Source organism: Vigna unguiculata, chromosome 6 (assembly GCF_037176805.1).
Source record: "Vigna unguiculata cultivar grain cowpea cultivar isolate G323 ecotype 2 chromosome 6, ASM3717680v1, whole genome shotgun sequence".
In the NCBI taxonomy this organism is placed as follows: Eukaryota; Viridiplantae; Streptophyta; class Magnoliopsida; order Fabales; family Fabaceae; genus Vigna; species Vigna unguiculata.
The window spans coordinates 45,553,290-45,575,099 of record NC_140797.1 but is presented as its reverse complement, the minus strand read 5'-3'; the positions used below and the strand labels follow the sequence as shown (position 1 = coordinate 45,575,099).

At 30.6% G+C, this 21,810-nt stretch overlaps 3 protein-coding genes and 1 non-coding gene across 5 annotated transcripts; 3 read left to right on the top strand and 1 right to left on the bottom strand.

The window, feature by feature from the left end:
- Positions 1-2,999: 2,999 nt before the first annotated feature.
- TRNAK-CUU (transfer RNA lysine (anticodon CUU)) lies at positions 3,000-3,072 on the top strand. The gene has a single exon. It is a non-coding gene; the product is annotated as a tRNA-Lys (tRNA).
- Positions 3,073-9,237: 6,165 nt separating this feature from the next.
- LOC114188784 (protein S40-1-like) lies at positions 9,238-9,805 on the top strand. Its single transcript, XM_028077423.2, has one exon. It carries the CDS (start codon positions 9,302-9,304, stop codon positions 9,623-9,625), a length of 324 nt encoding a protein of 107 aa, XP_027933224.1. The 5' UTR covers positions 9,238-9,301; the 3' UTR covers positions 9,626-9,805.
- Positions 9,806-14,508: 4,703 nt separating this feature from the next.
- Positions 14,509-18,075, top strand: LOC114188157 (DNA-binding bromodomain-containing protein). 2 transcript variants are annotated; one of them, XM_028076708.2, is made up of 11 exons: positions 14,509-14,692; positions 15,122-15,925; positions 16,048-16,108; positions 16,179-16,325; positions 16,419-16,468; positions 16,565-16,616; positions 16,709-16,792; positions 16,879-17,000; positions 17,110-17,176; positions 17,416-17,537; positions 17,621-18,075. In XM_028076708.2, the coding sequence occupies exons 2-11, from the start codon at positions 15,203-15,205 to the stop codon at positions 17,867-17,869; spliced, it is 1,677 nt and encodes a 558-aa protein (XP_027932509.1). In that variant the 5' UTR covers positions 14,509-14,692; positions 15,122-15,202; the 3' UTR covers positions 17,870-18,075. The 2 variants fall into 2 exon arrangements, with proteins under 2 accessions (XP_027932509.1, XP_027932508.1); XM_028076707.2 differs by having other exon boundaries at positions 16,404-16,468.
- Positions 18,076-19,303: 1,228 nt separating this feature from the next.
- LOC114186611 (eukaryotic translation initiation factor 4E-1) lies at positions 19,304-21,525 on the bottom strand. The gene is made up of 5 exons (XM_028074564.2): positions 21,152-21,525; positions 20,849-21,014; positions 20,349-20,474; positions 19,704-19,769; positions 19,304-19,610 (listed from the first exon to the last, which is right to left on the bottom strand). Exons 1-5 carry the CDS (start codon positions 21,433-21,435, stop codon positions 19,560-19,562), a joined length of 693 nt encoding a protein of 230 aa, XP_027930365.1. The 5' UTR covers positions 21,436-21,525; the 3' UTR covers positions 19,304-19,559.
- Positions 21,526-21,810: the final 285 nt, after the last annotated feature.

Genomic DNA, 21,810 nt, shown 5'->3' with positions numbered 1-21,810 from the left:
CATGATTTTGTTTTTCTTTCAATTAAACTTAAATTTTAATAAAGTTGTCAAAAGAAGTTATCACGTCCGATACACTGAGGTCCCGTTCTTTTGAGAGGATTAGAGATGAAGGCATGGAGAGTGATCACCTTGTTCTTTTTGGGGTGATGCAAGGGAATGACAGGGATGGATTAGAGGGATGGCTAAAAAATTCAATCCCTCTACTATGGAAGAGATTAGAAGGTCATGGATACAAAATTACCATTTTATCCTCGTCATATTTATTTTTTACCTCTCGTATCCTCGTAAATTTTTGACGCGTGTTCACATAGTGCTGTCTTCTTTCTTATTTCTTCACATAAATTTATCTTTTAATTTTAGTTTTAATTTATTAATAAAAATAAATAAAATTTTATTATTAACAAATATCTAAAAATCTAAAAGTTAAAAATATATAAACAATACATAATTCTATAAAATTTGAAAAAAATAAAAAAAAATTATTAAAAAACGTTACCTATATTATTAACAAACATAATCAAATTAAAAAAGATATGTTCATATCAAATAAACAAAAAAATATATATTTCAAAGACTTAAAAACAAAAAATATATATAACATAAATAAATTATTTTTCATGTAAATATTAAATTGATAAATGTTAAATTTAATTTCATACCAAATAAATTTGATTATTATTATTTTATAAATATATTTATATTATTTCACACAATTAATAGAAATTAAATAAATTATTCTAAATGATTTATATAGCATTTTATATTACTTTTAACATTAGGGATATTTTGATAATCTCATTTTTTTATCTATTAATTTTTTTTTAATATGTCACATCATTCAATTCAACCACAAACTTTCACAAATTTCACTCTCTAATCTATTCTAAAATCACCTCCTAATTCCTTAAAAGGAACAACATCAACTTCATCCTCTGATCCTTCCCATCTCTTCCTCTCCCTCTCCTTCTAATTCTTCCTCTCAAAAGAACATAGCCTGAAGGTTGGTCACCTAGTGAGTCGATCCAACTTGGTTCACTTATTAACGAGCAAAAAATAACAATGAACCTGGTTTGACCTACCATGAGTTGGTGAGTTAAACAGGTTGGCTCACTTAATTAAAAAATATATATAATTTTTCTCCTTCAGTCTAAAACAAACTAAATTATAATTGTGGAAAAAAAATCTAAATAAACTTCAATATAATTCAAATAAAATCCAAAATAATATTTAATTCCAAACCAAAATCACAAAAATATTAGGTTTGCATTTGTCAACCTAATATGTCGAGAAACAAATATCAGTCCAACCTAACCTAAATACAAAACAATTGCGTGATCTTTTATTTGCAAGTGGATTGATGAGCCAAAGTGGCTCACCATAGGTTCAACCTAGATGAGCCAAGTTCTCGGTAGGTGGGGTCAAAAGTCAATCTAGCCTAAAGTTTGTAAAAAAAAAATAACCTCATCCAGCTCGAATATGTGGTGGATTGGGTTGACCCACAGATTCTGATCCACTTTGACAATTCTAATCTTTAATCTATCACATCAATTAAATTATTCACACACTTTTACAAGTTTTATTCTAAATTCACCTAGTTTCACTTTTAAACCACTTAAGTAAACAATAGAGACTTCACCTCTAATTCAATTAAATTCATCATCTTTCTCTCTCTCAAATCAATTTTCACACACATTTTTTTATATATTTGGATGAGCTTTTCTATAAACTCTCTAGTTGGAAAAGAAAATTAAAGAAAAAAATTGATCTGAAGTTAATTGATATATAATTTTTTAAAATTTATTTTATAACTTTTGTATAAACTAATATTAATTTGTAGAAAAGGTTTTTTTCTTGTAAAAGAGTTATAAGTGAATTAAAAATCCAAAGGAGGGTCATGTCCAAGGGTAAAGATATCCGAGTAAGTGTTCTTTTGGAAGGTACTGGTTGTGATAAAAAGAGTCTAAATAAGGAATAAAGCGGTATTTCTAGATAGATTACTAACAAGAATCGACACAATACACCTAGTCGATTGGAATTGAGAAAATGATGTTCTCGTCATTATATAACAACATATGCTAAAGAAGAAAAAAAAATACAAATCCTTTATTATAATTATATTTATTGAAATCAATGTTATTTTTGGAATATGAATAAATAAACTATGGAAAAATCTAAGCGACTCTTTATTAAATTCAATTGATCTTTTCGTAGACGTTTGCCCCCGATTCAGGGAGAAGTTTGTCCAAATAAACTCTTGATTTATATTCATTTCATTGTGGTCATAAACTACCTTTCATCATCATCAAATAAAGGTCTCTGCTTTAGAGAATAAATTATAAACCATGAATCAAAACCTTTCAGTTCTTGAACCTCTCAAATTTCCATTTATTCTAACCGTGAATTTGCCATGCAAATTAAATGTTTGTGACTATGCCTTCTATAAAACACTAGCAAATAAGTGTGAGAAATAATAAATGTGATTCAAAAGTCTGGCATGGCACCACATTTCTTGAGTTTTACTTCAGAATTTGTATCTCGCAGACTGATCTCATGTGTCTGCCTTAAAGGTTACAACAGCTTCATCAATTTTCAAAATTAAAACGAGGTTTCCTTCAAAAGCATCTCACACCATTTGTAGTTGTATTAAACTAATATGTTATATCTCCTTCAAAACAAGTGATTGAATGTTTTTGTAGTTCAAATATATTGTACAGTGCTATAAAGTTTAGATGTCCAGATCAATATTCAAAATATATTTAGTCAAACTTTATTTTATGCAAAACGTATTAAAGACTCAATAAATGAACAAAAATAATACTGTTAACATTTTATATATAATTATAATTTATTATTTAATTATTTTAAAGGATGTAAGTGTGTAATTGGAAAAATAATTTTTTTTATTTTTATTTTTATTTTAAAGATCATGAAATATTTTAATTGAAAGTTAATAATGTTAATAAGGGTTTATTAACTAAAACAAGTAATTTTTAACGTAAGCCCGTCTAGCTCAGTTGGTAGAGCGCAAGGCTCTTAACCTTGTGGTCGTGGGTTCGAGCCCCACGGTGGGCGTTTTTTGTTTCCTTTAGTTCAAAATGAACACAAACTTAATTTTCTCCCTTCTTTCTTAACTTACGACGTATTTATATCAAAAATTATTTTAAAATATTCTATTTAGTTTGTCTTTTAATTTTCTAAATTACTGTTTTCAGTTTGAACATAAATTTATTTAAAAACTCATGAGATCTCAACTTTTTTAATAATTTTTTACTCTTAAAAACCCTTATAATTAAGTTTTTCCCAGCATGCCTGGGTATCTCACAAAGAAAAACATAGAGAATGCGAACCCATTTCATTAACCAGTGTCACATGTTCACTATTTTCAATCATTGTCGTACTGTTAGACATCACATGCACAATCAGATAAGCCTTTTTGGACAATCATGCATATCAGATAACCCAAAATATGAATTATTTGGCACTCATTAATCATTCACAACAAAAAGGTGCAAATCTTTTATGTTCCGTCTCAATTCCCAGTTCCCACGATGCTAAAAATGATTTTCATTTTTCATTTTTTTGGTTAAAATGAAAAAAACTTGAACTTTACAATTTAGTTATTTGTTGGCCAGCTTTTAGCATCCATGCAGATTATATACCATGTATAGTTCTTACAATTTTATGATGTTTTCCTAATTAAACAACGATAGTTACGTTTTTTGATGAACAACCAACACAATGATCAGGATGAAGGATAGTCGGATAAACATAATAAATTAGGATCTTTTCATTGTCAAACAGTCTTCATAGTGGAAATTGTATCCACACCCTTGAGCCTTTTTTTCTTTTTATTTTTGCTTTTTTATTTTTCCATCATCACACCGTAAATAATAAAAAAAAAAAGCTTTTACAAAGACATAATCCTTTTGTAGAACTTATTCAAATGTTAACATTTTTAAAACAATGATTCAATATCATGTCAGAAAGTATGTATGTAAAAAGAAATTTGTATCTTATTTATATATTATGAAACCATCAAACCAATTTATAAGAAGAGGATTTTTACTGACTTATATATTGTGAATTGACCTTATCTCTAGTCGATGTGGGACTTTTCAACATACCCCTAGTATATTCATTTCGTGCGTGGGACAAAAAATTAGTGGATGGTCCGTTAACGGATGGAACAGAATGTCCAAGAAAGTTCGCTAAGATAGTCTCTAACCAGGTTCTGTTACCATATTAAAAGTGAGTTTTAAGCCTAACTCAACGTACAAAACAGGCTTATAAGATAAGAATTACATCCACTTATATATTATGAATTGGCTTTATATCGGGTCAATATGAGACTTCTAATAGTTTGTACATATTACCGACTCATGTAAATCTTAATGTTGTTTATGTGACATATTCCTTTTATAATTTAGATATAATTCATTTTATAATTGAAGTTCAATTTAACCAAGAATTTGACTCGTTAAACAAGGTTGTTGTTACTTATATATATTATAATTTAATGGTGTTATTAAAATAATTGATTGACATTGAGGCGTTTGATAGACTCATTAGATCTTGGGAAATAATGATCTCCCTCAAGTTTTGAGTTTAAGAAAGTTGTGGTAGATGAGGATTGGACAAATAAGTTTGAGAATGAAGGAGAAGAAATGGCAAAGCAAGAGCCTTCCAAAGAAAACCAACAGAAGATTGCTTGGAGAGGTGACTTCACCAGCATATTCGACAAACATAGAGGAAACTGAAAAGTAAGATAAAATAAAATTATTATTGAGATAAAGTTAAGAAAAATTATGGTAGTAGTGTATGGAGACTTGCACGAAAACAAATAAACGACGTGGGGAACGTAGCAGCGAAGCAGGATTAATGATGAAGAGAGTGGAAGCCTTGGAGCACGTGGAAAAGTGGGCCGTGACATCATCATTGAACACGTGTAGCGAAAGTAGTGGGTGGTGAGGTTGGAAATCCTGGTACGCAGAGGTGACAGGTATATGCGGATGAGGCGTGGGGCCCATGGTGCAGAGGCTTGGCTTGAGATGCGCGCGTAGGTGTAGTAAAACACAGAGAGATAGCTTTATTGCCACGCTTTTTACACATTCAATCATTGTTGTGCTTCCCAATGCTGCTTTAGCCGCTACCATGCATAACATAACATAATTTTCTTTTTCCATTTTTCTCTTATTAAAACTTTCTATTTTTTTTTCTATTTTATTTGCAAATAAATAGAACGTTAAATAACTCATTTCAATATCTATAATGTATGAGTTTGTCAGTCATTATTATTAGAAATCATCAAATTGAAGGAAGAAAACTCAAATAAACTTTTCAAATGCTTGTTGGATATAGTGTTATTATTATATGATTATTAATAAGAAGACCTAGTTGTACACGTAAATATCAATTAACTTAGGAGGTTTTTTTGACTTCGATTCTCAGTTTCTTACAAGGTTAAGGTTGACTTCAATATGTGAATGGTATTTCTTCCGCTAAGTTTGCCCGTGCATCACCTAAAATAATACTTTGAACATTTCAAGTCTAATATAAGCTATGATATCAACATGTAAGTATGTGATTTACCTTATCCACAAAGGAAACCTAATTGGTGACATTGTTGATTGAGTATTGGGTTATAGATGTTAGTTTTGTACACAATAAAAATTTCAATTTGTCAAATTAGTATAAAATTAAATAGTATTAGTGTAAGTGTTTTTTCTTTTCTTTTGTATCTCATTCCTCCATCATAGTTCTAGACTATTCTGTAATCTTCATTATGATTCAAACTGGTGACATAATATCGTGAAGTCCAAACACAAAAAGGTCATCGGAAAAAAAAAATGACACCATTATGCTTACACAAACCAAGTATATATTTCAAACATAATAAAATAGTATTCAATAATGTTGCCATAAATACACAATGACGAAAAACTGTCATTAGTTTTATAGAAAAGAGGAAAACACAAATTTTGGGACCATTGGATCATTTTCTCATATCAAACTTAAATGAATGCACATCCAAAACATGGGAAGTGAATGATTTTTTTTTTCTTTGCAATATTAATAAAGTAAAAGGTCAAAATAATCCAATTCGTAAATAGTATTAATAGGGACCACATATGTACTGTCTTCTAAATACGTTCAAACATTTTAATTAAGTACTGTTTTGAAAAAAAATTACAAAATATTATCTAGGACTATTTTAATTTAAAAAATGGAGTAAAAATAATTATCTTCTGAAAATGTTTTTCCTATTGTAAAAATATATATCATACTAGAGTAGAGTGTGTATGTATCAATGGTGTAAATGAAAAAATGTTTTATATGCTAAACTTGTTGATTGAGATGTATTATAGTTTAAAGATTATATTAATGATCATTTTTCATGTATTAGTATTGTGTGTTTTCTAATGTTTTGGTACATATTACTGATATACAATATCACCAACCTTCTTGATCATTCTTTTTTTCAATATTAATATTTGTAATGAGACATTTGATTTCAATTTTTTATTTACAAAATTATAATTCAAAATGTTATTATTATTTAAGAGAATCAAATTATCACTAGAAATAACATATTCATAACAATAAACAAAAATTAATTTTATTACAATAAACTAATATAAAAAAAACTAAGATAAAATTATATAAACTAATATTACATGTTAGAGTTTGATTATCACAATAAACTTATTTAAATTTTAGAATTTTAAAAAATAAAATATTTTTATAGTTTTGTATGATTTTTTCTATTATAACTTGTAATATCATATGTTACATCTGAATACTTAATTATTTTAAACCAACACATAATATGAGAAAAGAATGTATACATGTGTTACAGTATATTCAAAACTCAACAATTATCCAATTGATTAAATGTTAAACTTAACTGTACTTACTTATTGTGATAGCATATTTTTCAGAAACTCAGCTTTGTTTTTACAAACTTAATTCACTTACATTATTAGAAACATCCAATCTTAATTAAGATTTCACAAAAAAATAAAAGTAAAAAAATAAATAAATACTAATACAGACCAAATACTTACTATAATCAATAATTTATTCAGTTTAATAAAATATTTTCACTTCATTATGTACCATTTTAGAGATATATTTTATCACCACAGTATATTTTTCACTTTTAATAAAATAAATGATAAAATATTTTATATAATGTATCTATAATGTTTTCATCGTTTTCTATTTAAAATTGATTGCTGACAACAAATTTAAATTTTTCTCCTTATATTTTGAGAATAAAAAAACATAATTTTAATTGCAGTATAATTGTAAATATACTACAAAACACAATATATTACTTTGCTCATAAAATATAGAATTACGGTTCTAAGACGTGCATTATTGAAATGCATACTAGCAAATATGAATTATGCAAGTAAAATAATTTATAATGAAATAAACTTCTATTTTGTTGTATGATTATTTCACATTTCCGTATTATCATCATCTCATGATGTAATTGGTCAATGGTATAACATACTTAATATTTTTATCAAATAAGAAATTCAATATATCATAAACTAATTAACAAAATTTGTCAAATAAATTCAAAATTACTCAAAAAATTATAGGGCTGTGGAAAGTAAAAGTTAAGTTATGTTTTCTCTTCCTACAATATTAATTTTTCATTGAATTTTGATAATATTTTATTGTCATCTCAAAATTAAAAAAAAAAACAACAACACTTTATCCTCTTTAATTAATAATTTATGAAGAAGAATGGTAGTTGATTGATATTTATTATTTCCTATTATCATCAGTTAATTTTAAAAATTAAACTTATTGAAACAAAACAAGTACCATCTATAAACGAGTTAATCAGAAAATACCAAAGATTATAATTTATTTTTCACATATTTATCTTTATTGTTATTACATTTTAGTAATTATTTAAAAAATATTAGTATTAATTTTAATTATTTAATATAATAAAAATTTTAATATTGTGTATTAAAATTAACCTCATGAAATTTTTGTATGACATTTCCTTGTATAATTTACATTATTAAATATTGTGGTAAAAGAATCTCCATACCAATGAATCAAGTTGAAAATGTTAATTATCTTAAAAGTTTTACACAAACACTTTGTTGTGTTACATAACTGAAAAAATGTAATTAGTTAAACTCAGTTTTAGTTATAAAAAAAATATGTTACAAAAGTATATATATTTAATAGTTTCGATACTTTCACAGTTTAACATACAGAGATTCTTTCGATTCAAAGGATTTGATTTCCGAGTTGTCATCATTAGAAAAGGGTTACACAAAAAATAAGAAAGGTGTGATGGAAATAAATTGACAGAAATACACATCCATAGCGCATTGATTAGAACAAAAACAGCTACTTTTCTTGTCTCGACGTCTTCTTTGCCAGAAATTTTATTTTGCCAGAGAAGAACACTGTACAAAAATTTATTCTCATTTGAATTTTACTTTGTCAGAAGAAAACAGTGTACAGAAATTTTTATCATTCCACGACACGCGCTAAGTTAAAATCGTGTTTTAACTTTCTGCTATTTAGATAACGATGAACCAGTGACCACGTGTGTAAGCAATCACACTTATGCCTTATGTTTCTGCTTTGATCTTCGTTTAGACAGTTAATTAACAAACAATTATGTGTGTAGGTAACAGCGATCAACTTTTGTATATAATTCATTGTGTTTGGAGAGTAACAGAATTCTTAGATGAAGTAATCATTTAAATCATGTGCTTACCGTTTTAAAAAAACATAAACTTTTGACTTAATTCATTCAATATAGCTTATTTTGGATAAACATTAAAACTCAGCATTCAACAATAATGTAAAAAATTCATTAGATTCGGAAACATGGAATAGGGTAAATGAGGAGAATTAGAAAACGTAGAGACACAAAATTGAAGTTGAAAACCAAGACGAAGGCATGTGTAATTAAGATAAGGCAATAGGTGAGATTTTAAATTGGGATTAACTATGGAGAAGGCACAGAAGGAGTTAATTGCAAGAAAAGGAAATGTGATGGTATTGAAATGAAGAAAACAAAAGTGGGACCCACAGAGGAGAAAATTAGGAGCTGGATTTGTTCACAAAATTGAGCCGACTCAGTGAATGAAACAAATTATAATGACGCCATCTGACAACACAAACCAATCCAAGTGTACCCTATACGTTTCCAAGGATTCCCTTCCTGTTCTTATAAATAAAACCCCAAACCTCCACTGTTTCATTCCCAAACCTTACTTAACCCCCAAAACAATTCATAAAACATTAACCCAACCAAATGGCTGAGGAGTTTACGGAATCCGAGGTTGTTTTCTCCGACCACAGCCTCCGCCAAGGAGTCAAGGTGGCGCTGCCCCCGCCGCGGAGGATGCCAACATCAAAGCCTGTGAATATACCGGATAGAAGGGTACGGCGGTGGGATTCCGGTGAGGAGGAGGAAGAGTGGAAGGAAATGAGGCCGCCGCATGAGATCGTTCGGCGGAGGGTGGCCGGGAAAATGGCATTCTCAGTCTGCACCGGTAATGGGAGGACTTTGAAGGGACGAGATTTGAGTCAGGTCAGAAATTCGATCCTCAGGTTGACTGGGTTTCTGGAAGCTTGACATTGGAAAAAACAGGGAAAATTGAAAGCAGAAACGAGAATTTCCTCCATTTCTTGCTTTGTTATTGATTGGTTGATTAATTGGGTTAGCTTAGAGATCTTTTTTGGAATCTCCTTAATTGTTTGTAACAAGGAAACATTTGAAGTTTAGAAATAAAATAAATTGATTTACAGGTTTCAATTATGCTTTATTATTTAATTTCATAGCATTCAGTTTTCTTGCGGAATTGCTTGCTTCTGCGTGTTGGATGTTCTAAGGTGTGCGCAGTGCACCTAGTTCTGGATATTTTTTCCTTCTTTTGAAGATGGATTCAAAAGGAAGGTTTTTTCCTTCTTTTGAAGTTCAAACTTCAACACTCATGGTCTTCATGTGTCGGGTGTTTTGCCATTAAAATGAAAACTTTGAATAATCACGGGAGAAGACAGCTAAGAAGGAAAATTATTAAAAGAAGGAAAGATTTTAGTTCACAAGCACATTATTATCTTAATAAACTTTATCGCTTGCTTTTGTTTTTATTAGCTATGTGATTGACATTTGGATCAAATTCAATTTGAAGTAATTAATCCCACAGATTGATTAATGAGGGAGTAATTAAAGCACAAGAGTGAAAAATTGCAAGAGGCTCTTGATAATCAATCGGCTGAGGAATTCTAAATATTCTAAATATTTTTTAAAGCATGTTCCGTAAAACAGAAGGACTATTTAGGAAAATGATATTTTAATCTACTTTTTTTGACCCACTTTTAACCCATTGTTTTAATTATCATTAGATCATCTTTTTTTATTTTTTTTAGTGATGTGATGTGATGATCTAATGGTGATTGAAGTGGTGAGTTAAAAGTGAGTCAAAAAAAGTAAGTTAAAGTATCATTGTCCGACTATTTAATATATATTTAATATATTGTTCAAAATGTACAATTGTTTAATATTCTTTTAGACTCGTTTATAAATAAAGTAAATAAATGTTTACGCTAATTACAAAATAAATTAGTATCGTTCAATTCTACTACTGACATTTAATTTTGTTTTTGGGGCTATATAATTGATCAAGATACAAAATAATTTAAAATTTACTTATATGTGTAATATAGTTTAAAGAAAAATGTTACTTGTAATTACATAATAGAGGTGATCTTGGTACATTTTTTGTCAAAGTATTAAAGGTTATTTACTATACTTCTTTTGACCGTTCTTATAAAAACAAGTTTGATTTTACTGTTTTTATGAAAATTAATTTAAAATGTTTTCTATGGTATTTTGTTTTTGTCCTATATTCTTTTAAAGTGTTATATTTATGGGAGTCTAACTTTACCTTGATTAATGACAATACTTTGACTATTCAGTACAACATGAATTAAACTTAGAAATAATAAATGTACGAAAGCAAAAATAAATTAAGAGGATTAAAACTAGTAAAAAATTAAAAGCACGTCTTGTTAATGGTCAATAAAGTTTAATGTCATCAAATAAAAACTGACAACTGTTTAATTATACCAAACTAATTAACTAGCTCTTATGATTAGTAAAGAAAAGAAAATCAATGGCATTAAATATTTTTTTAATTTATGTATTTGAACATCTAAACACATGGAAAGGAGGTAATATAAAATTTAATAAGATGTATGATTTTGGGTGGGCTCTTTGAAAAGGAAATCAATATAGTAACATGGGTTTTATTTTATTGGTGAGAAAATACGATAGACATAATTATTTAGTTGTCTCCTTTTCCCTGCATTGAAAAAAAGCAGATTCTTAATATATTAATAATGTGAGGACAAAATAGAATGCTTGAGAACTTAGTTTGGCATTCCACGTACCCCACCAATATTACTATTTTTTGTTTCTCATCTACCATATCATTTGTACTTATGTAACCAGCGTAATTTTTTTCCCTTCAATATAATTTTTGAAATGAATTAACGTAACAGTAATAATTAATAGCTTTATCATGTATCATATTTTAAAGTTGAATGAGAAGTAAAAATATGAATTTGAGTAGGATAAGTAAACCGAAAACAATACGAGTGAACAATGTACCAATTTGTAAATTACGTCTAGATACAATGTCAACCTTAGTGTTTCTTATCGTTTTACTGTTCATTTTTAATTAATTTTTTAAAACTTTTTGCGCATGGATATAAGTTCATATTATGAAAATATGCAATAAATGCTTTTTTGCGTGTGTCTCTGTTTAAATTTGCTAAAGAAAAAGACTCTTGAATAGGTTTGACCTCTCTGAATCATAGTACGACACTTTTGAAAATAGAAAAAATAATTGTCTATTCATGTATATTAGTGATTAAACTATAATTTTGTAATTAAAGTGGCAAATAGAGAGTTGTAGTGAAGAGATTATTCTAAAGACAAATCTTGAAATCAATAAGAAATAACATAGTATGATGATCGGGTAAAAATTACACCAATGATCGAGTTTTGTTGATTGCACAATAAATCAGTTGATGTATCATACTAAAATGAAGTTCCTTTTATAAATTATTTTTCTGTCTTTTGTCTAACCTTTTGGATCCGACTTTTATTTGTTTGAATATTAGAGATTGGACAATGATATGTTAATCAATTTATTTATTTATTTTTAAAATGATAAATTAAAAGTGGTTTAAAATATTATTATCTATCAGAGATTATCATTAAATTCATGGTGAAAAGATTTATATTTTTGACTGATTAAAATTTGAAATAGAACGAGTTTACTTTTTCTTTTCTAGTTCTAGTTACTAGGTTTAAAGAGAAGTTGGATATTTTGTGTAGCTTATATTTAATTTATTTTTGAGTGAAAGAAAGTAGGGTCAAAAGGCAGGAAGGAAGTTGAAAAGAACGAAAAGGATGATTCGTGGCATTATCCATTTGGACAAATTGTTGTTTTGGTGCGAGCGTGGATAGAAAGAGAGGAAGTTTCGTGCGGGGAAAAGTGTGCTAATGTAATGGCTCGGGGTACTTGGTAGGTTTATTGGAAAGGTAGATTGGAAAATAGTATAAAAGTGATTTGAAAATGAAAAGTTTGGAAAATGATTGTGAGAGATAGTTATAAAGGGATTTCGCTTTCGGGCCTTTACATTGGGATATGGTTTTGATGGCCCCTCACACTCCACCACATTCTTTCATTTTAGTTCTCATACTATCTACTTCTTACTTACCTTGCATTTTAGACACGGACTCTCAGGAACAAATCATTTTTTTATATTCATAATTTGAGTTTTGAGTTTTTTTGTTGTTCTTTGTTTAACATTAAAAATACACCATAATAGTATTTTAAATATTTTTTTAATATATTTTAAAATGTTAAAATTAATAATAATCGGTGTATTATGGTGTATTATGAAAGTATAGTAAACAAACAACATACGAAAAATCAGTAGAGAATCTAATCACTCATTATTTAGATATATATAACTTTTATTTTCTATATTGTAATGCTTGCCCGGCCTTATCTCCTAATTACATCACAATAACATTAGTAATTACAAATGCAAAAGATTGACGGAACTCAAATTTGTTTTAATGATTATAATAATTTTGTTATGATGAATTTTGGACTTGTTCCCCAAGATTCAAGTTAGAACGTAAAATTAATACAGAAGTTTTTATAGTAATAGGAGTAGAAGGGTGCCAATGTGATGGTCATGTGAATCACGGGTAGTTAGTTATGAATAGGATATAATTTTTGAGTAAAGTTTTCTACTTCGAAGAAAAATTCAAGCAAGTATGAAGTGAAAACTTCGCAATGTTATCATCTAGATGTTTGAGTAATCATCTAATACACCTAATTCAACTTAAAAAAAATAGAAAAAAATAATAATAAAAGTGATGTACAATAGTGTGATAAAAGAAAATTAAATAAAAATAATATTTTTACTAATAATATTAAATATTTTATGTATGAAGAAAGATGACACACACTCTGAAGTTTCATTTCAGAAAATACAACAAATAAACAAAAGAATTACAAATAAAATGGTTAGAAAAAGCAAACTTTAATAAAAATGAATGAAAAAGATAATTAAAAAATGAAAAAAATATAGAAGTAAAAAAGTTTATGATATTGTTTTTGTTGTAGTGATTTCCTTAATTTTGATGATCTATTGTTAATATTTTTTTTTATATTTTAATGTTTATTGATTTTATTCTAATCCACTTTTTCAGATTTGATGATTATTACGGGAAGGAATTTGAATGTGCTTACTCGCAGATAATATATATATATATTTTAATTTATTCCTTATTTAGAACCGATTACAATCATAGAAAAGCTACAAAGAGAACTTTCAGAAGAAGAATTAAGGTAATGAGAAGGAATATATTCACTCGTTTTTTATAATATTATGCAAGCAACCTTAATTTTAAAAGTAAATTTTATATACAGTATTACCTTGATAAAAGTAATCATGAATTAAATATTTATTTATAGTAGCAATTTTAGCACAATAAAAAAACGTGGAGGTGTGTATTTTATTATAACGTGTCACAAATGAAAAAGCGCCGTATAAAGGTGTCACGTTCATTTTGCAATTTGCCAGGCTGGCAGCAAGAATTTGAAACGGGCCGAGGAAGCCCAAAATCTTAAAGCAACCGTAATCGTACCTAATTATTAATGACATCACTCCACGGCGTATATATCGCGGTTTAAAATTTAAATAAATCTGGGATATTGTGTTAAAGATAGAAAAGTATTAGATATTTCCTTTATTATGAAATAAATATTGGCTCTTGATAGATATTTCGTTGCTAAAGAATCACATCACAATAGTAATTGAAAAACCTTTATTATTCGATTTCCCTTTTTTTCCTTCTGAAATAAAAACAGTAAATAGAGAAAGAAAAACGCGGACTAAAGCCCACGACGTAAAACAAGAGCCGTATCTATAAATAATTAAAAGGGAAAATAGAAAGTCAAGGCGACTCGTCGATTAGCAAAAACCCTAGAAACCACACTGCTACACACACTCATCGCACACTGTGGTTTTGGCAGCGCGACTCATCTCCCTCCTCGCGTCGATCTGCGAGAGGGGCTTCCTAGCCCACTCTCTTCTTCTCTCTCATGCAATTCAGGTAAGTTCGATTCCAACCATAATTTGGATTTAGTCTAAAACTCGGTGTAATTCCGCGCGTTCTTTCTTTTTCTTTTTCTTTTTTGTTTATTCACTGCAGTTTTGGTTCGCTTTGTCGATTTGAAGAACCTCATAATTTTTTAATTTTATTCGACGTGAATGGACTGAGTTGTTGTTATTCATGTCGGAGTTCTTGTCTTCGTTTGTTCTTTTTATTTGTTCGTGAATTCTAATAGTTTCGATCCAATTCTTTTAAATTCTGGGTCGAGGAAATTGTTTGATTACTGTTAACGATTTTGGCCTTCAATAGCCTGCGGTGCATGGTCTATTTGTATTTTGTAATTTATTTATTAATTTTTGGACAATACGCTGTATACTATATTTCCTCTACACGATTTCCGCTATTTTATTTAGCTATCTGGTAATCCAGGTGATTTTGGAGCATTGCCTGCTTGAAGGACTCCGCACCATTGTCTCAGAAGTTGGGGTTTTCAATTTTTATTTCATCAGCATGATTACCACTGAAATTATAGCACCAAGTGCTAAATTGAAGATCAAGTTCTCAACCAAAATGATGGAGGTTGATTCTGTGGCGAAACGTGAGTTTGGACGGGAAGTGTCTCACACTGATGAAAGAAGGCGTTTTAATTCGAATGGAAAATCGTCTGGGCTGAATTCCAACAAGAGGGGACAACCAGATAGTAACGAGGGCCAAAAGGTGAAAAGACAGAGGGTTGATCGAAAATGGTCAGTTCAGTGTGCTACGATACTGAAGAGTTTAATGGCTCATCCATATGGTTGGGTGTTTAACAATCCAGTAGATCCTGTGGCTTTGAATATTCCAGATTATTTTAACATCATAAAAAGTCCAATGGATTTTGGAACAATTAAAGCTAAGTTGGAGAAGAACGATTATTCGGGCACCGAGGATTTTGCAGATGATGTCAGACTGACTTTCTCAAATGCAACGACATACAACCCTCCCGGTAATGATGTTCATATGATGGCGCAGGCTCTACGTAAAATATTTGACCGAAAATGGAAAGATCTAGTCAGGAAATTGAAGTGTGAAGATGAACGCAGTAGAAGCGAGTCTGGAACAATCAAGGAAGCTAGTGGAAGAAGTCTTGACACAATGCATTCCCGGCATAAGGATTCCTGGCCGAAAAACACACACGTATCTGAAAAGAAAGGAATTCCCAAGAGTATATCATCGGCCTGCAAAGATGCTAGTGTAAGTGTAATATTCAACTATACAATATATTTCTCTGTGATGCATTTGTATAGTCTCATGTTTCCTTTATTTCTCTGGTGTTATTTTTTCAATGTGTTATATTGGCAATGTTTAACTTGTAGGTGGAGGCACCTAAATTATCACATATTCCTTTGAAGTTTATGGAGAAAGACTTGCACAAAGGTATGATGCTTTAAGAGTGCTGTGAAGGTTTTTGGCTCTGGAAAGGAGCTAATAACTGTGTATTCTATAGGCAGCAAAGGTAACCGTGATAGAGAACAGTCTGCTGGGTCGCTAAAGGCATGTTCTACTGCGTGCCCTGTCACATGCAAGTGTAGCATTTGTGGTGATACCAACTGCCATTGTCTAATTCGAAGCAACTCAACGCAAGTGTCATCAGGTAGTTAGACACTCTTCTGGCTGCTTATCTGATGTGCCACTTGTTTCTTTATTGACTTATATCTTTTTACTGATTTAGATATATCATTTGAAGGATCGGAAGGAAGGGACCTTACTGTATCTGGTGCTGATACTTTGAGACAGGTACTAAAAATATTATTATCCATATATTAGTCAAAATACGTTTTGAGAAATCTTTTTTACATGTAAATCTTAGAGAAACTCTTTGCCTACTTCCAGGATTGCCTGACTAAAGGTTCCTCACCCATGGAGAAGAAATCGGATTCTGATGGTGAGAATAATTTATAGCTTCTAATAATTAGTTATCTTGTATCTTTTCCATGCATGCTGATTTCATATTGTTGATGTTGATATTTTACACAGGGACTGTTAGTTCTCTGGACAGTGAACATATTTGTGCTAGTTCTAAGCATGTAACTTTTACCACTGATGCCTCTTCTGGGGAAGGTCAGCACCTCGCTTCCTATCAAGTTAGCTGCTGCTACCTTCGTATTTGAATTGATATGGTGCTAATATCTGTTTTTTTGCTTTAGTTTGGAGCACGGCTATTTTGCCTGTCCAGCTATCTCCTAAAAAGGCTCTTCGTGCCGCTATGCTTAAAAGCCGCTTTGCAGATACCATATTGAAAGCACAGCAAAAGACCCTTCTTGAACATGTAAGACTTATATTCAGGGTGTCTTGATATCTGAACATTCTCCTCTTTCCTCAGTAAAGGATACTTTTGAATGTCGTCTGGTTTTCTAATTTTTATTATTGTTTCTAAGGGTGATAAACGTAATCCTAAAAAAATGCAGCTGGAAAAGGAGAGATTGGAAAGAATTCAGCGTGAAGGTGAGTATAGTATATCATTTATATTTCTTGGCACATAGAAACTTCTTTGGTAGAAACATATGTACTGTTTGGAACTTTGAATGCTCTGTTGTGAAATCGTATGTCCATTTTCCTTTTAGCCTGTGTACTTTTTCTATATAAAAACGTGCTTTGTGTAATTTATATTTTAATATTTGTCATCTGTTTTCTGAAAGCAACCATTTGCTCAACTTATTCATTGTATGTTGCATGCTTAACAGAAAGAGCTAGAATCGAAGCTCAAATTAAAACTGCTGAGGCTGCTGCAAGAACGAGGGCTGAGGAAGAGTCAAGACAACGAAGAGAAAAGGAAAGAGAAGCTGCACGAGTTGCAATAGAGAAGGTTTTATTCATTATTTATAATTGGTTGCAAGTTAAATCTTCCTTGATTGTGTGATTGAGTGTTTAATTTGGTGTGTTTTGTAGATGAAAAGAACTGTTGATATAGAACATAATATGGAGATCATTAGAGAACTGGAAAGTTTGAGTGGATGCACGCTATCTTATAAGGCTGTGGGTGGCAGAAATGGCTACAAAGTTGCATTGGACACATGGGATAAACCTCAGTTTGAGAACCCATTGGAGCGGCTTGGTCTATTTATGAAGGAAGAGTATATCGTAGAAGACGAGGAGTTTCTGAACGGAGTCAGAGAAGAAGGGGAAATTTTTAACTGATGCAGTTTAATACCTTTCTACCTACTAAGTGTTTATATTAGACAGGGAAATAGACCACTATTGTAAATGCACTTACTGTGTCGAATCAAGCCTTTTTGAGTGTAACTGCCTTACTACCCTTGTCTGGGAATAAGGTGAACTGCACGCTACCAATTTTGTTTACAATCCTAAATCATTCATTTGAACACGTAGAAGGCCTTTTTATACGTGTCTCTCTATAATGTAAATATTTAGATTAATATCCCAGAAAACGATACTCTTGATTAAATAATTGGTATAATGTTTTTGCGTACGTGTGTACTATGCATGTATGAATTCAATGCTTTTCTTTTTGTACAAGTGGTAGGAACATACAGGTCAATTTTTTTTCTCCTGCCTAGGAATAAAGTTTGTTTTTAAGAGAGATGTGAGTTTAGTATGTCAAACTTAATCTGTTAAATTATTACATTACTGTTAAATTATTATTATATAAATTTTTTGTTATGTATTAATCTGTGAAAATTATTGTAGTTGTTGAGTTTTGGTATAAAACTAAGAATAAATTCCGAAAAAGTTCTTTGTAGTTATAATTGTTATAAATTTCTTGGTATGTTAATTTGTGAAAGCTATTGAATATTAAGTTATATGTAAGAAGAATTACATGGTGGAATAGCGTTTTTAAATTGAAAAAGAGTATGTTTAGACCAATAAATTTACGTGAAAATAGTTAATTTTAGTTTATGGAAAATTGCTTGGATTGCTCTTAAAAGTTCTATGTGCCAAAAATATTTGATTGAAGCATATCAAAGCTTCATATTAAAAATACGCATATTAATGTGACTTGCAAAGTTCGTATGAAAGCTGTCGAAATAAAATTTTAAGATATTGCATAACATTTTCCAGGGTATTTTGAACACATAAAATTAATGTAAATTAATGTTGTTAGTAAAATATTAAGTGTATTATCGGAAGCTTTAAGAAAGTTTAAATTTAATAATTTCAAGTTGGTATTTCAATCTTAGAAATCCTGCATTTATACTTGTGCACCACGGTTTTGGCTGCTGTTTTTATGAGTTAATTAAAGTGCACCTTGGAATTGCTTCAATTTTATAGTACACAATTTATTTTATTGCTTTATTTCGTTTATTATAATATTATAATATTACTAAATGTCTTGGTTGTATTTATTATAATGTTTCTATCAGTGTAAAAAAAAAAAAAAGGAAACATGTAACGTCTTACGCATTTTCCTCATCTACTACTATTCCACACATAGTATAACGTCTGAAGTTGTAACCACAAGGAATTAGATAGATGTACCAAAAAGTATTAGCACTTAATAACTGGCGGCCTCTGTTATATTTTTGTATCATCAATTTTAATATTTGACAGTTAAGTTTTCCGTTTGAAGGAGCTTCATACCTTGGATTTAAAAGTGGATATTGGAGAGAAATATCAATCCAAGGATGCAAGTTTAGTTCCATTTTGTAACTAACGGTACATTCATACCCTAATCACTATATTATTGATGATGAAACATCTTCAGTAGGAAATATTCTCCGAGCACAAGAAATACGAAAGTACTACAAAGATATAAGAGACCAAAAGGCCTTAGAATTCAGCTCAGCTACTGAGCATCTAAATGCCAACTCTTCATGCAAGAAATGTACCGCATCCTTCATTTGCCACCACTTTTAAAACGCTATACACTTCATATCACGTATTTATTTTTAGCACCCCTCTCATGCTTCTTTGCATCCTCCTGGAGATCACGGGGCAACACAAATAAAAACCCAAAATACGAAACAGATTAACCAATTTGAGATTAGATAAACACAAATAGATTTCCACTCACATGAAATATAAAGCCTATTGTCTCATTGTAATCAAGAAACTCCTTCCACTGCTTTCCAATGCTCATCTGCAAGAAGAAAAATGTTTGATATTTCTCAAGTTAACACAAGAATTTGAGAGAAGATTTATGGGACATTTTAAAAGCATGCTAAAGTGGTTTATGGACTTTCTAAAAATTCTTTATGACAAGCTTCGTTTAGAAACTTACCTATATAAGGTTTTTTTCAGTCAAACTTATTAACAAACTCTCATTTTATATGAACTTGTTGGAAGTTACTTAATTAAGTTTATCACCCAAACTCGTCTTTGAGCATAAGTAAAGCAAGGTTTAGAAAGTCACTAAAGATCCTCACTCGTAATGAGAACGAACATAAGTAAAGTAGGGTTTAGACAGTCACCAAAGACACTCACTCGTAATGTGAACAAATATGATGTAGTTTTATATATTCAGTGTAATCAAAGAAAGTCATCTTGGAGAGTTCAAGAGTAAATTAGATGAAGTATGTCTAATACACATTCCTCAATAATTCTGACATAACATGAGTGTCTAATTAAGATTAGCTAAATCTCCCTCCAAACTTACAGAAACCATAGACAATAAAGAAAAGACAAACCAAGCAAAATAAATACGTAAAAGAAATGTCACCTGAGCAGCTTCATTTGAAGCATTCTTAGTCCAAATAGAAATTTTATCCTGCCTATTTCTGACATTCACAACAGCTCCACAGATTTCATCTCCGTGATCAAACTGTTCTCCAATCATTGCCAACAACTAGAGGCAACAAGAACAGAGAAAACAAAAGCACTATTAGTTTGGTCACAAATAGATAATTTATTTTACATACACTACTCAATGTAATTTTTTTTTTTTTCACTCAAACATCCTTTCAGATTTGTTCATTTCCTGTATAATCCAACTCACTAATAGAATATAAAATCCAAACCCTATCACTACGAAACACTCTACAGTGTCAAACAATAAGAAAATAATTTCAATTACGACTTTTAGAATAGCTATTAGAAACAATAACTAGCCATACATGACAATCCCTGACAACAGTAGCACATGCTAATTAAATTCATAAGTTATACTCCACAAACAAATGAGTTTTGGTATCACAAGCAGAGGGTAATGTAAAACAATACCGTATACAACCAACTGGTATCAGATTTTCCCCTTTGGAAAGTCATAGTCCATTTTCCACCATTGGCGCAGATAGGGTCCTCCCATTTGGGCTCGATCTTATACTTGAAGCAGTGAAAGTCCACCCGCACACCCAACTTGCTCGGATGGTGAATGTTATTGTAAATGCTGAACAATTTTCAAGTAAAAAAAAAAAAAAAACAAGGGTTAGCATTTGCAAGAATCAAGAAAGATGCAATTAGGTTAAGACCCAGAGCGAGGGAAATTGGGAGAACGGAGGGGAAGGGAAAAGATCAAAGCTCGACCTCCAAAACTCTTCGACGGTGGCGAAGGTGTATATAGGTCGGATGGAACTGCCCCATTCGTCTTGTTTGGACTTGGCGGAACGGTTGTCGAACCAGAAGGTCCAGGAATTCTCGAGAGGGTGGGGGTTGCGGAGGAGTGCGGACGGAGGCTTGGAGGCGGCGGAGGCGGCGTCGTCGGCATCTTCGAGGATCTCCCCATCTTCAAGATCTTCGTCGTCGTTGTCGACCCTGCTAGGGTTTTGGTCATCGGTGATAGTTGATTTTTGTGAATCTTCCACAACCATTTTTAAGTTCACACTTTTTCCCTTTCTTTCCTTCTGTGTTCTTTGTGCTATGAGATGCAAATAGATGAGTGCATTTCGTTTCGAATCACTGATTATAGGTTGTTTTTAATGACAAACAACAAGAGAGAGAGGGAGACACTGCTGGGCTGGGCTGGGCTGGCTTGGGCCGAACCACTCACAAGATTGGGCTTCAAGCCCCATATAGGTAATCTATGTCGCTTATTACCGGTTGAAAAGTGAAATAGAAGTACCATAATAGTTTTGGACGTATTGTAGCTTAAAGTTAAAATTCATTTAAAAATTATAAATATATGTGGTCCTCAGTTTTTATTTTGAGTTTTTTTTTTCTTTCTAATTTTAATAAATTAACTAACC

Bases quoted from the DNA above. Each gene is read 5' to 3' on its own strand.
- LOC114186611 (XM_028074564.2), bottom strand. From the start codon at position 21,435: ATGGTTGTGGAAGATTCACAAAAATCAACTATCACCGATGACCAAAAC. The intron at 20,475-20,848 runs GTATTGTTTTAC...TGTTGCCTCTAG, and splicing joins ATACCAGTTGGTTGTATACG to TTGTTGGCAATGATTGGAGA. The intron at 19,770-20,348 runs GTGACATTTCTT...TTCTTCTTGCAG, and splicing joins CTTCAAATGAAGCTGCTCAG to ATGAGCATTGGAAAGCAGTG.
- LOC114188784 (XM_028077423.2), top strand. From the start codon at position 9,302: ATGGCTGAGGAGTTTACGGAATCCGAGGTTGTTTTCTCCGACCACAGC.
- LOC114188157 (XM_028076707.2), top strand. From the start codon at position 15,203: ATGATTACCACTGAAATTATAGCACCAAGTGCTAAATTGAAGATCAAG. The intron at 15,926-16,047 runs GTAAGTGTAATA...TTTAACTTGTAG, and splicing joins CGGCCTGCAAAGATGCTAGT to GTGGAGGCACCTAAATTATC. The intron at 16,326-16,403 runs GTAGTTAGACAC...TTACTGATTTAG, and splicing joins CTCAACGCAAGTGTCATCAG to ATATATCATTTGAAGGATCG.